This window comes from Neltuma alba, unplaced genomic scaffold, assembly GCF_004799145.2.
Source record: "Neltuma alba isolate B1F8T4 unplaced genomic scaffold, ASM479914v2 tig00011543_pilon, whole genome shotgun sequence".
Lineage (NCBI taxonomy): Eukaryota > Viridiplantae > Streptophyta > Magnoliopsida > Fabales > Fabaceae > Neltuma > Neltuma alba.
This window is the reverse complement of record NW_021636205.1, coordinates 238921-253110: the sequence shown is the minus strand read 5'-3', so window position 1 is coordinate 253110 and position 14190 is coordinate 238921. Positions and strand designations below refer to the sequence as shown.

Below are 14190 nucleotides of genomic sequence, written 5' to 3'. Positions count from 1 at the left end.
TAACTATCAATATATTTAAATATTAATCATAATTACTAGGAATAAATCTTAACAAAATAAAATAATATATTAAAACATTTATTGGAAAATTCATAATATTAAATCCACAACATAATCATACACAATTTACATGTATATAAATTTTTTTTCAGAATTACCTATTACTCTTTAGCTTACAAATAATCATAAAACGATTACTTCAAAATTATCAAGAGTCGAAAAATTACACACAAATATTTATTAATATATAACTCAAAACTATTCTAAAAATACTCTAAAATTCTAGGATTACCCTCTAAACTAAAATTACAAAAATATATTAACTCTCCCGAATTTTGCTATCTATAATAAATACAATATTATTTTGAAAATAAAATTTTCATATGAGACTATTTAAATTTAATAGCTTAAATAAATAAATATATTTATTACCTAAAATATAAATATTTTATATTAAAATCTCAATTATTGATTAAAGTCTCATTTAAACTTTCTTAGCAAAACAACTTCTTTGAAGTATAAACAAGTTTTAATTTTTATAAAATTCTCAATTTACAATTCTTTAAGTTTTCAAAAAATATTTTAAAAATATATATTTTTAACCTATGGAATATTCAAACTGATTAAAATCTCAATAATATATTAAATGACCTAAATAAATTATTTAACTTAGATTTAATTGGCAAAGACATTTTAGGGTCTATTTGGTTTGAGGGGAGGGTAGGGGAGGGAGGGGAAGGAGGGGTAGGGGAGAGAAGGTTTTATCATCACCTTGTTTGGTTTGATTAAAAAGAAAGGGAGGGGAGGATATTTAATGATCCCTTGTTTGGTTCAAGGAGGGGAGGGGAGGGATAGTAATAATTAATTTAACATTTTATCATTACATATTAGTTTATATTTTTTATTAATATATTATATAAATTAATTTACATCTTAATTTAAATTATATAATTTAATAAAAATTCAGTCTTATCATGTTAATATGTGCATTAAAAAATTGATACAGTAATTTTTTATTCTAATTAATATAATTAAAACAATCAAATTAACAAATTTTATATGCTCTAAGAAAAATGAAATTTTATTCTCTTTGGGCTACCCTTTTTTTAGCTTTAAAATATATTTAATAAATAATATATTTATAAAAAACAATTAATTTTATAATATTATAATTTTTTATTTAAATAATTTTTTTATTTTTTAATTATAATAATTTATTTTTTTATTTTTTACTTGGGATAATATATTTTTTATTTGAAATAAATATTATAATAATATATTTTATAGGTAGAAGTGGAATATTAAAAAAACTATAAGGATATAATGGTCCAAGAATTTAGCTCCCCTCCAAAAACCCCCAATTTGGAGGGGAGCTAAAATGGGGGGAGGGAGGGGAGGGGACATTTTGGCTTCCCTCCCCTCCAAAATTTTTAACCAAATGAGGGGAAGGGCTCATTTTCCCTCTCCTTCCCTCCCCTCCCCTCCCCTCCTCTCCAACCAAACAAACCCTTATATGTCTTGAATACTAAATTTTTTTAAAATCTTAATTTAAAATTCTCAAAACAATTATTGAATGAATATAAACCAATTAAAATTCCTTAATAATGTATTTTTAAATTTCTACGGTCATATATTGTCAAAACTCTATATTTACTCCATATCCAAACGGTAGAATTTTCTCTAAATATTATAATGAAACTAATAATATAAAGCTCTAAATATATAGAAAATACTCATAAAGAAAATTTGATAAAAAGATATAAATTTTTGTATCTAAATGATACCCAAATCCCCAAATCTTGCCTTATTCTTCAGATATCACTAGGGCTGTGCAAAAACCTGGTGGTCCGGTATGATCCAGTCCAACCCGAACAGACCCGGTCCAGTCCGGTCCAGAAAAAATTGGCCCGAAACAAGACTGGACCAGACTGGACCGGACTGGTCTCATCGGGTTGGACTGGACTAGGGACTAACCCCTTAGACCAGTTGGTCCAGTCCAGTCCAGCCCGATTTTTTAAAATTATTATTAATATAATTTTAATTTGATTTAATTTTTCTATATAAATTTTTTATCTATTCAAATAATTAAGATTTATCTATTAACTTTCGAAGTAATGAGCATGCATATATATTTTCTACAATTTAAGATCTATATTGAAGAGGATTAATTAATAAAACATGACTTCATTGGGAAATTGAAAAGGAATGATCAAATTTGATAAATTTTGAATTAAAATATGTGCAAAATTTTATATAGTAAGTTACAATTTTGCCTCCTCTTGAAGAAAATTTTTTTTAAAAAAAATTAAAATTAGGTCTGGACTGCCTGGACTGGTCCAGGCAGTCCAGAGGACCAAGTCCAGTCCAACCCGACCTCGGGTTGGCACTGGACTGGACCAGACCTCGGGCTGTTTTTTTCAGCCCGAGGTCTTTACTGGACCAGACTTCGGGTTGATAACAAACCCGGTCCAGTCCAGTCCATGCACACCCCTAGATATCACGTACTTTCACTCTCTTGATTTTCTCCTCTACTTCTCACTCTCTCTTTCTCTTCCGCCTCCCTCCTCTCTTTTATTTTCCCCCGCTATACTTACTTCAACATTTCTATTTAGTAATAAAGGGAACAAAATTATGCATCATAATTATTAGTATTAGTATTATGAATTTTTCAAAAAGGAAAGAGAGAGAGAGATGAGTGAGCGTGTGAAGGGTGGAGAAGCGTCAGAGGACGGTGATGATCATGACCGGAACAAGAAATAGTGTCAACAAGATGAAGCAGGTGAGAGGAGTCCAACAGAAAATAGGGAGGGACTGATGCATGCATTCTCCTGCAAGGACAAGCTGTTAGATGCAAACCCTAAAGGGTGCTCTTTTGACAAGCAAGGGAGTAGTGTATTCGATAAGGCTTAGAGAGGATATAGAGATGGCTTGAAAGATTTCTTTGGAGATGAGAGCCTCCATAACCCGAATACCCAGGTGGGAGAGGAGACGAATAGCAATACCGATGAGTTGATCCCAACGCTTGTAATCACACAAGAGCAATAAGAAAAATGGTGTGCACCATGGAGGTGATCTCTGATTATTAAAGTGCTGGGGAGAAACATTCCGTTATGGGGATTGAAACCAAGTTTACAGAAACTGTGGAAGACAAGGGAGGCCTTCGAAACCAGAGACATAGACAATAGATACTTAGTGGTTTCCTTTGCTAATGATGAAGACCTAAACGACGTTTATTTTGAAGGCCCTTGGATGATAGCAGACGAGTATTTACTAGTTCAAAGATGGAGACCAAACTTTGACCCATGGCAAGCTGAGTGTCAACGAAAAATAGCCGCTTGGATACGCATTCCCCTCTTGCCCCTAGAATTCTTCAACTTTGAAAGTCTCAACCTGATTGGTAAGTTAGTAGGAAAGACGCTAAAGGTTGATTTGGTCATGTACTTGACGGCTAGGGGGCGATATGCACGCATACGTGTAGAATTTGATATGAAAAAGAGACTCATTCCAGCTATCAGGATCTTTGGTAAAGAACGTCATAGCTAGGGGGCGATATGCACACATATGTGTAGAATTTGATATGAAAAAGAGGCTCATTCCAGCTATTAGGATCTTTGGTAAAGAACGTCATATTGAGTACGAGGGGCTTCATCTTATCTCCTTTGTCTATGGCAAGTACGGGCACCATCGAGATGCTTGCTCTGAGATACCAAGCCAAAAACCACATATAACGAAGGACGGTGTTGAAACAGAGATGGAAAGAGGAAGAGAAGGGATAACTATTTCTCAGGAAAAAAACTAATGAGACCGTGACAAGGAGTGAGGAGGATGGATTAGCGGCCATAAAAAGAGGACAAGGAACTGATAAGGGAAAAGAGGTCGCCGGAATTGTCACGAAATCGCCACCGTGCATAGAGGTTTTGGGTACTTGGAACCTTCTGAAACGGCCAGCAAGAAGGAGGTATGCAATCCCGAATTCTTTGGGATCGAGAGAGGTCAATAGGAAAAAATTACGCATTCAAATCAAGCAGGACAGATCACGCGAGATACACGGCCACCAGTTATTGGGTCATTGAATAATGAGAGAGAAAAAGCACGTGGTACCTTAAGTATGAGCATGGAATCCCAACAGTTTGGGAAGGATATTATTAATTCAAGAAAGTGGGTCCCAATGACTAGAAGCACAAATCATCGGAAAAATGGAGCCAGTAGAGGAAAGGAAAATGAGGGGCTAAATGTAAAAGTAAAAAAAAAAAAAAAGGAGGCATCGGTAGGCCTAAGCCACAGTAGGCCTGTTTCCGACAATTTTATGAATTCTCCTAATCCTTTCATGGCTTTAATAGACGAAGACAACAATGACAACGTAGAACGACAGAATAAGGAAATCGATGTGGACTCTAACCATTATCCTACCCCCATGCATAGCGATGATATTGAAGATAGGGGACCCAATTGTAGTCTAAGAAAGGGAGACCTCCAACCGGAACTTTCTGAGGTGCAACACAACAGGTCACCGATAGAGGGTATAGACCACCAAATGAATAATGATGGGGTTGCAGGAAGAGATGTGACAACACTAGGCTCTAAAAGTTTCCCTCCCTAACTCAGTTTTTAATGAATCTCTTATTCTGGAATAGCAGAGGTACTAGGTCAAGATCCTTTCCTAGTTTGGTTCGTGAACTTGCTAAATGACACAAACTGGACTTCTTAGCTATTCTTAAGACAAGAACTGGTGGGCCAAAAGCTCATAAGATTGCTACCTCATTGGGTTTCGAGAATGTTGAAGTGGTGGATGCTCTAGGATATAGTGGCGGAATATGGGTGTTATGGAACAATGGGGCTTGGAAGTTCCATGTCCTTGGCATTCAAACCAGTTTATTCACTTGTGCATTGAGGAAGGGGATAATAAAACTTTTGTTACTGCAATCTATGCAAACTCGAATACAATCAAGAGAAGGGTGGTTTAGAAGGCATTAGTGGACATCCAAAGCACTGTTACGGGTCCATGGTGTATAGGAGGCAACTTCAATGGGACTTTGTTTACACATGATAAACGATCTTCCTCCTGGATTGGCACCAATATAGATAAAGAGTTTAGCAATTGGGTTGATGACTCAAGTCTCATAGACATGGGCTGTCAAGGACCTTATTTTACTTGGAAGAGAAGTAGCAGTCAAAGCAGGTTAGATCACGTGCTCGCCAATTTAGAATTCTTGAATCAATTCCCTGATGCTTCCGTTACACACCTACCATTCTACAAGTCTGATCACCGTCCTATCCTCCTTGACCTTCAAGAAGAGAACGCTGATACTTCCAAAAGGGATGTCCCTTTTAGGTTTCTAGCTTTATGGGTCTTACATGAGCAATTCAGTAGCTTTGTGGAAAATGCTTGGCACATTGATTGAGATTGGCAGGACACTATCAACACTTTTACTAGGGAAGTAAAAGGTTGGAGCAGGGATGTCTTTGGCCATTTAGGGAGAAGGAGGCACCATTTGATAAGTAGAATAGAAGGATTGGACAAATATGCACAGGATCGTATTAATCGAAGAGAAAGGGAGTTGCTCATCCAACGGCTCTAGAAGGAATTAAAGGAGGTTCTGACACCAAAAGATCTCCTATGGGCCCAAAAAGCAAAATGTGATTGGTATGTACTAGGAGATAGAAACACAAAATACTTCCATGCTAGAGTTAACACTAGGAAGAAGAGGAATAAGATCACAGCTTTAAAGAATGAAGATGGCGTATGGAGCTTCACACAAGAAGAACTTAAAGAGATTGCTCTCTCCTTCTATAAGGATCTTTTTTATGCAGACGGCCCTTTTGACGCACCTTTGCAGTGCTCACTCTCCTATCCTAGTGTTGATAATGCAAGTAAACAAGAATTAGAGGGGATTGTTTTTGAAGAAGAAATAAAGCAAGCTATTTTTAGCATGGGGGCCCTTAAATCTCCTGGCCCTGACGGTTTGAATGCTTTGTTCTACCAAAGTCAATGGAAACATGTGAATGTCTCTGTCATCCAATTTGTGAAGCATGTGTTTGAAAATCCCGCCACCGTCAAAAAAGTGAATGGCACCCTACTTGTCTTAATCCCAAAGATGGATCACCCTGAAACAATTCGTGACTTCCGTCCCGTTAGCTTATGCAACGTGATCTATAAATGTCTAACCAAAGTGATCGCTAATCGCATCAAAAGTCTTCTCCTAATAATCATATCCCCTAACCAGTGAGGTTTCGTCCCTAGCCGCTTGGGTTCAGATAATGTGATAGTTGCTTAGGAAGTGATCCATTCCATGCGTACTATGAAAGGAAAAAAAGTTTTATGGCTATAAAAATTGATCTTGAGAAAGCCTGTGATTGACTCAGATGGGACTTTATTCAAGAATGTCTGGAAGAACTCAATTTTCCTTCAAACCTGGTGAATACTATTTGACAATGCATTACCACTCTAATGATGGAAATTTTGTGGGAAAGTAGAACACAGGAGTTTGCTCCCTCATGTGGACTCCGACAATGTGACCTTATGTTGCCTTATTTTTTTTGTAATTTGTATGGAAAAGCTTGCACTTTTGATACAGGAAGCAACACAGCAGAAAAGATGGCGACCGATTCGACTCCATAAAGACGATCCTCCAATATCACATCTATTTTTTGCTGATGACCTCATTTTATTTGCCAAAGCTTCAATTGAACAAGTAGCTGTGATTAAGCCTTGTCTCGATCGCTTTTGTTTAGCATCTGGACAGAAAGTGAGTCAGAGCAAGACTGAGGTCTTTTTCTCTAATAACGTGCAACGCATTCTGGCGAGTCAGTTAAGCAAACACTAGGATTCCAATGAACTGCTAACCTCGACAAATATTTAGGGGTGCCTCTTCATCATGATTGAGTCACACGAGACACTTATCAATTTGTTGTGCATAAAATCAAAAAGCATCTCAACAATTGGAAGACAAACGCTATATCACTCGCTGGTAGGCAAACTCTTCTCACATCTGTCGTCCAGGCCATACCCCTATACCCCATGCAAACTTGTGCCTTGCCGGCAGCTACTTGTGAAGATATTGAGAAAAGTGCCAGGAAGTTTCTTTGGGGCTCTTCGACAGAACGAAAGAAGGTGCACTTGATCTCGTGGGAGGTGGTTTGTAGAGAAAAAAAAAAAGGCGGTCTTGGTATCCGTCACATGGCCCTTCAGAATAGAGCATTCATGATGAAGGTAGGGTGGGGATTAATGAAACAACCGGACTCTTTTTGGTCTAGATTTATATGCAGCAAGTATTCGTGTGGAAATGAGTTGATTCCACGAATAGAAAGATCACGGGCAGGGTCACGTCTTTGGTTGGGTATCAAAAATAACTTCAACAGGGTACTCGAGGAAACTGAACGATGCAGAGATAGAACAGGTGTAGATACCGTACAGTGGAAGCTTGAAAAACACGGACACTTCACACTAAAGTCAGCATACAACATGCTGAAATGAGAGGTAGAGGCTCTTGATCCAATCTGGAATAAAATTTGGAAGATGAATGTGCCACAGAATTGTAAGTCCTTCCTCTGGTTGGTTTGCCATGGAAAGCTCCTTACTAACAGGAAAAGGGTGAAACGCTGCTTGACCACAACGACCACCTGTGTTTGGTGTGGGCAAGAGGACGAGGATATTCTGCATGCATTACATGACTGTCCGAAGGTGCAGAGTGTATGGCATTCCCTGGTTAAACCACATGTTGTTGACAGATTTTTTTGATAGTGATTTGAGGAGCTAGGTCATGATGAATCTAAGAACAGGAGTAGGTAATGATGAAGACCATTGGAAGGAGAGATTTGGAGTATATTGTTGGCATATCTGGTATCGTAGAAACTCTCGCATCTTTGAGAACACTACCTCCTCTGCTCAAGCAACTTTAGATAGAGCTCTAGCTATCTTACACTCTTTTATGGCAACTAAAGCTCAGTTGCAAAATGTGAATATCAATGGAGTGGTGAGAAGGAATACTGAAGTAGATAGCTGCAAAGAGAGTCGAGGATGGGTTAGTGTGCAAGTAGATGGTGCAGCTGCGATGGATGCATCCAAGGCAAGTTATGGAGGGGTGATTCGCGACGAAGAAGGGATAATGATGGAGGCTTGCATGTTCCATATTGGACATGGAGACGCCTTGCATGCAGAACTCTGGGCCATTTTACTGGGTTTGAGACGAGTTTGGGATTGGGGTTACAAACAGGTGAAGCTTTGGAGTGACTGTACAGAGGCCATCGAGTTGGTTAGAAGGGGGAGGACGCCTTACACAAAGACTGGACTCTCATCAGTGAGTGTCATAATATGCGGGATAAAGATTGGAAGGTTGAGCTTATGTATTGTAACCGTGATGATAATATTGTTGCTGACAGCTTAGCAAAACGCGGCCTCTCGAGCCCCCAAGATCTGCAGGTCCTTCCACTGGATGCGGTCTCCCAAGCCATGGAGATGCCTCACACTTAGTCTTTTGTTTTTCTTGTTTAGTTTCTTTTATCGCCTTCTCTTGTTATCAAAAAAAAGTATTAGTATTCTGAATATAAATTAACGTTGTATTTTTTGTAGTTTTTACAGCCATCATCTTTTAGATTAATATTGAGTTTTATTTCCTCGTAATGTTTTGATCAAAAGAATTTATTAGGTCAAAAAAGATCAAAAGAATCTCGAGACTTCTTGATGTAAGGAAGAAGACGAAAGGGATAAGCATTGTAAGGATAATCTGATATTTTAAAATGTATGATAAAATTAAATGCGTTTGAATGAAGAGGGATGGAAATGGAAGTATTAGATGTGTTTATGAGTTAATATTATTTTTGGTACTTTAAGTTTTTTTTATTTGGATTTTAATCTCTTAAGTTTCAAATTATATGTTTTCGTCCCTCAAGTGTTAAAATGGTCTAAGTTTTAATTAGAGTATAAGGACCAATATTTTAAATGAAAAAAAATTTGAAGAACCAAAACCTATAGTTTGAAACTTGAGGAACCAAAACCAAAATAAGAGTAGAATTTAGAATCAAAGTTTGTATTAAACCCCATTAATTTCTATACTTTTGGATAAAAAGAGTGTTAATTAGAGACCATATGAAGATTCCGATCCTTAAATAATCGGGTCCCATCCCTGCATGTTGATTACACCCCCTTAATTTTCAATATCATGAGGAGTAGCTATAGCAAAAATTAAAACACATATATCATGACCTCCCGTTGGAGCCCTGAAAAAGGTAAATATAAATCTTAAAAAGTTAATATAATCTTTGGTTCCTCAAATTTGTATTCATTTTAGTTTTGGCCCCTCCAGTTTCAAATTATAGGTTTTGATTCCTTAAGAGGTAAAATGATCTTAGTTTTTATTGGATTATAGGGACCAATATTTTAAATAAAAAAAAAACTTACGAGACCAAAACCTATAGTTTGAAATTTAAGAAATCAAAATTAAAATTAAGGTAAACTTAAAAGACTAAAATTTGTGTTAACCCAATTTTAAATCATTCTAATTTTTATGGCCCAAAAAAAAAAACAAAAGTTAAATCACTTGGACGAGTGTATGCCAAGCACATAAGGAAGCATTGGAAGCGGAGGGAGAGTGGGACTCAAAATGTCACGTGATATTGGCAGTGAGGAAACAACCGACATCTTCGGATGCTGCCGACGCAACGCATGCATCGCCGAGTCCTGGTCACGCACATGCGCCGAACTCTACCACGTGATCCTTCACACCTACGATACGCTACATTTTGTCACGTTCCTTTTCCCGTCCCAACTAGAGCCGGAAAAACAGGTTGAACCCGTTAGACTGACCTTTTTAGATTTGAAAATTATGAAAGTCAGGCTTAAAATTTTTTTCTTCAAATGAAAAACAGGCTCTGCAGGGCCAGCCCTGTAGGGCAGAGGGCTTAAACGGGCTGGCCTGTTTGGACCCTTTTCTATTTTTTTATTTTTTAAAATTTTTTTTGTAATTCCAATATTATTAATTTTTTTATATTATTAATGATATTTCAAATATTTAGTTATTATTATCATTTTAAAATTAAATTTCACATAATGGTTTGATTTATTTAGTTTTAGACAATAATTTGTCTAATTAAATTTTTAAAAAATAGGTTAATTTGAACTTTAATAATGATTTGATTTATATTATATATGTTGATATTTTTTAACTATATTATATTTGATAAGAGAGTATTTTTATACTTATATAACTTGTGATTCTATATGAATTAGAAATTTATGAGTTTCAACAACAATGTTTCTCAAACTAAAGTAAAATAATAGCTAAACTACAAAATTTAAAAGTGAAATTCCTATAAAGAAGAAAATGTTGATATTGTTGTTACAAAAGAAAAGCATACTTATGAAGAAAAGTAATTGATTACACCGATGATGAAGTTTTAAAAGATTAATGATAGTGTTTGTTTATTACACATTTACACTATAGGTAAAACTTTTGGATGTTGTTATCTTATTAATGAATGTTTTACATGTTCTTAGATGTTGATGGATATTTGTATATAATGATATTTTGTATTTGTAACTTAATTTTATTCATATTTATGTCTTTTATTAATAATTTTATTGGTTTATTTTTATTTTTATAAAAAATATGAAAAATAGTATTTTTTTCTCAAAAGGGCCGAAAGCCCGCGAGCCGACCCTGAGCCTGTTAGCTTAAGGGTCGGTCCTAGCAAATTGAGGTATTTTTGAAATTTCAATCCTAGAAGGCCGATTATTTTAAACCTATCAACCCTGTAAGACCGGCCCTGATTCCTAGCTCTAGTCCCAACGGATCCATGTTTTGCTGGGTGTGCCTTTGGCCGAGTCAATCTCTCACTGGTTTTTTCTCTTAATTTGTTAAATTCTGTATTTTTAAATATAAGCTGATGTTCTATTTGGATTAACAGTAGAATAAATAATTTATTTTTAATGTAATTTTTTAAAAAATAGATTGGATAAAAATTAGATTAAATAATGTGATTTATGTTTGAATTAGATTTTATAAAAACTAGTTTGTAAAAGTAAAAAAATTGTTTGGATTAGTTTTGTGAATAAGTCAGTTTGTAAAAGTAAAATTATTTAAATTATTATTGAAAATGTAGTTTAGTTGTAAAACAACCAAAAAAATGAATTTATTAAATAATACTCGTTTTAGTTCAAAATGTAAGTATTAAATAGCTAAATCATGCAATTCAAATCTATACCAAACACCAATAAACATGCCAAAAGTGTCTTTAGTTCCTAAAAGCTCTTCAAATGCGACTCAAAACGCTGAAACTTCGGCCTAATAAAATTATAAACTGAAACTGAAATAATAATAATAAATTGCCACTTAGGTTTCGATAACAGAAATTAAATATTCTTGCTGGTGTCAGTGGCAAGTCGTGGTCAATTGGGATGTTGAGGATATTTTTGGTACAGGAAAAGGATGTTTAATTTAATTGAGAAATCATCACAAAGGAAAGGGGGAATTTTTGGATGAAAAATAACGAGGAAATAGTCTTTTAATCGAAAATTTAAGAAATCACTTGAATTATAAAAAATAAACAACTGATGTTTTATTTAAAAAGTTTAAAGGTTATATACTTGGATATTAAATCATTATTAATCTTAATTTTACTAGTATTTCCAATTTTTTTTAAAAAAATAATCTGTTTCTCTCTATAGTAAGATGGTAAAGATGACAAAGGGTGTAGATAAAGTGATAAACATCTGGAATGTATTTTAAAATGTTCGATTTCTTTCTCATTTTATGGAATTTTGACACTCTGTAGTCTGTATAATGTGCTGGGAATATTTCTCAATTTTCTTTGCATTCAACTTTGACCTGCGCACTACTTACTGATCATGTTTAGCGAGCTATCTAAGTGATACATGTTTAAGCAAAGATTGTGAATGTCACTGAAATATAGCAGAACTCATGGTCTTTTCACTTTCGGCTTGTGTGGCAAGGATTCTTTAAATTTAACACGTCAGAGACTCACTTTTCAGTCAGCTTTTTGTCAGAAACTATGTAAAAGGCCTCCATATCCAATGGGCGAAAGTCACCGTAGACAAATCAATTCTTTGTACTGTTGCTTAAATATTATTAAAGTTGGTGTTAAAATATCCATGAAGTAAGTTATGTCCATGAAGTTATGAAACGTCCTGTGTATGGTTATATTAAAAAGTTAGGTGACAAGGGAGAATAAAGTATTACATAATCATAAACTTGAAGACAAGCTCTGTGGTATTGTTCTTTTAATTTATTTCCATGAAGCCATTATATTATTATAAAATTTTAATAAATATGCGGAGGCATCGTTTTTAATTAAATCCATTGATTTTTTTATTATATACTGAACTTGCTTAGCTTTGCGGGGTCATCTAACACCTTTTCATGGAATTGAATGTAGCAGCATTGATTGGTCAATGAAGTCTTTTAATTACTTGAGGTGAAGTTTTGTATTTTAATACATTTCTGTATATATATTGCAGAGGGACGTCTTTTTCCGATCGGGAAATCTTGCATAAGTTGAAATCTTGCCTAAATTGTTATTTGTCATTGAATGAGAGCAAACAACAGTACTCAAGCCATCTACTCTATGCAAGGGAAAAAAAAACCGGACCGGACCGGCCGGTTCGACCGGAAAACCGTTGTGCAGTTCGATCTGGTTCAGGATTTGAACCGGGGGCCTATCGAACCGGTAAAGAACCGGTTGAACCGGGTAATCCCCGTTCACTGGGTTAGCCGGTTCCCTCCTTTTTGTTTTGCCAAACGCACGAAACGGCTCATTTTAATTTTAAAAAAAAATTCCTTCTTCCTTTCCTAATTCCCTTTCCCGTCGACTTCCCCCTATTTCCCTCCCCCGAATCTGAATATCTGATTCCCCATTTCCTCTGGCTCACAAAATAGCATCTCGCCTCCCTCCCTGAAACCAAAATCACCTCTTCCAAAATCCTTGCTCCCTAGCGTCACTGACAGCACGGTGATCTCCGACAGAGCTCCTTGTTCGGCAGAGCTCCAAAATCGCAATCTCGCAAGTCTGATCTCCGGTCTCCCTCAACCATCTAAGCTCGTAAGTCTGAGGGTCTGAGCTCCAAAATCGCAATCATTGCAAGTTGCCGCAGGTCTAAGCCCCAAAATCGCTTCATCGCAAGTTAGCGTTCCCTTCGTCTTCGGTGCATTAAGTTGTGTGTGGGTAAGCTCAAAAATTTTCCCTTTCAGCTGGATTGTGCCTTCTTTCTCTTTTGCTGTTGAACGAAAGGTTTGGGAAGGGAGGAGATAACCGGTTATTTCCTACGCTGCTGCGCATGTAAAGATTGTACCTAGGAAAAGTATCTTTTTTTCGTTTTTAATTTTAACAAGAGAAAAATCTTTAGTAGGGAGATAGAGGATATGATTTATGGCAAAAATATACTTGCCTTGCATTGGAATTTGGAACTGTAAGTAAATTAATGTTAAGGCATCGCAACAAATAAGCTTATAAACAGCATTCACCGTTCTTGCTTCTCCCCCCCCCCCCAATCACAACTGATAGTACTTTTAAAGTTTTAAGAAGGAGTCAACAAGATACATCGTATTCAATTGATGAGGAGTATATCCTTTACTAGTTGCATTTTTATCAACAAGATACATAATATTATGAATTGAATTATTTTATTTTAATATGACCGGTCCGACCCCGGTCCGACCCCGGTCCGACCTCGGTCCGACCAGTAACCCTTGACCCACTGTCTCAACCGGTTTAATACCTGGTCCGGTTTTTTGTTCATTGACTCTATGTTGTTGAGTTTCTTTCTTTTAAGGCAAGTATTATTCTTTACCGAACATTATGAAACATTTTGACATTGGCAGATGTGAATAGTTGTTTCTGGGTCATCTTTACTCAAACCATTTTTATTTAACAAAACTTATGTTTTTTTAAGTTATTTTATATCTAAATTTACTTTTTATTATCTATCTAAATAAGTTTTAACTTTTCAAATAACTTGTTATAAACACCAATCAAAACTTAAATCATATTACATTAACTGATTTTTATCTTAACTTCAATTTACAAAAGTCAGTTGGTATAAATAAAAGTCAATTTTATCATGACTAATCTAAACACATCTTCTATTATCACCTATCTCGCAACAGATCATGCAGTGGTATATTCCCAGTCACATTGAGCTTACTTATAAGCCACATTAGCTTTCTTTTTTTTTTTAAC

General features: G+C 35.6%; 1 protein-coding gene across 1 annotated transcript in view; it reads left to right on the top strand.

Moving 5' to 3' along the window:
* Positions 1-4327: 4327 nt before the first annotated feature.
* The window catches only part of LOC114714800 (probable LRR receptor-like serine/threonine-protein kinase At1g53430), a 35464-nt gene continuing 25601 nt past the window's right edge, over positions 4328-14190 (top strand). The window contains exons 1-6 of the mRNA XM_028899573.1: positions 4328-4586; positions 4709-4870; positions 5656-6131; positions 6576-6767; positions 7758-8297; positions 8380-8437. Coding sequence (XP_028755406.1) covers positions 4328-4586; positions 4709-4870; positions 5656-6131; positions 6576-6767; positions 7758-8297; positions 8380-8437 — 1687 coding nt within the window. The remainder of the gene's footprint in view (positions 4587-4708; positions 4871-5655; positions 6132-6575; positions 6768-7757; positions 8298-8379; positions 8438-14190) is intronic.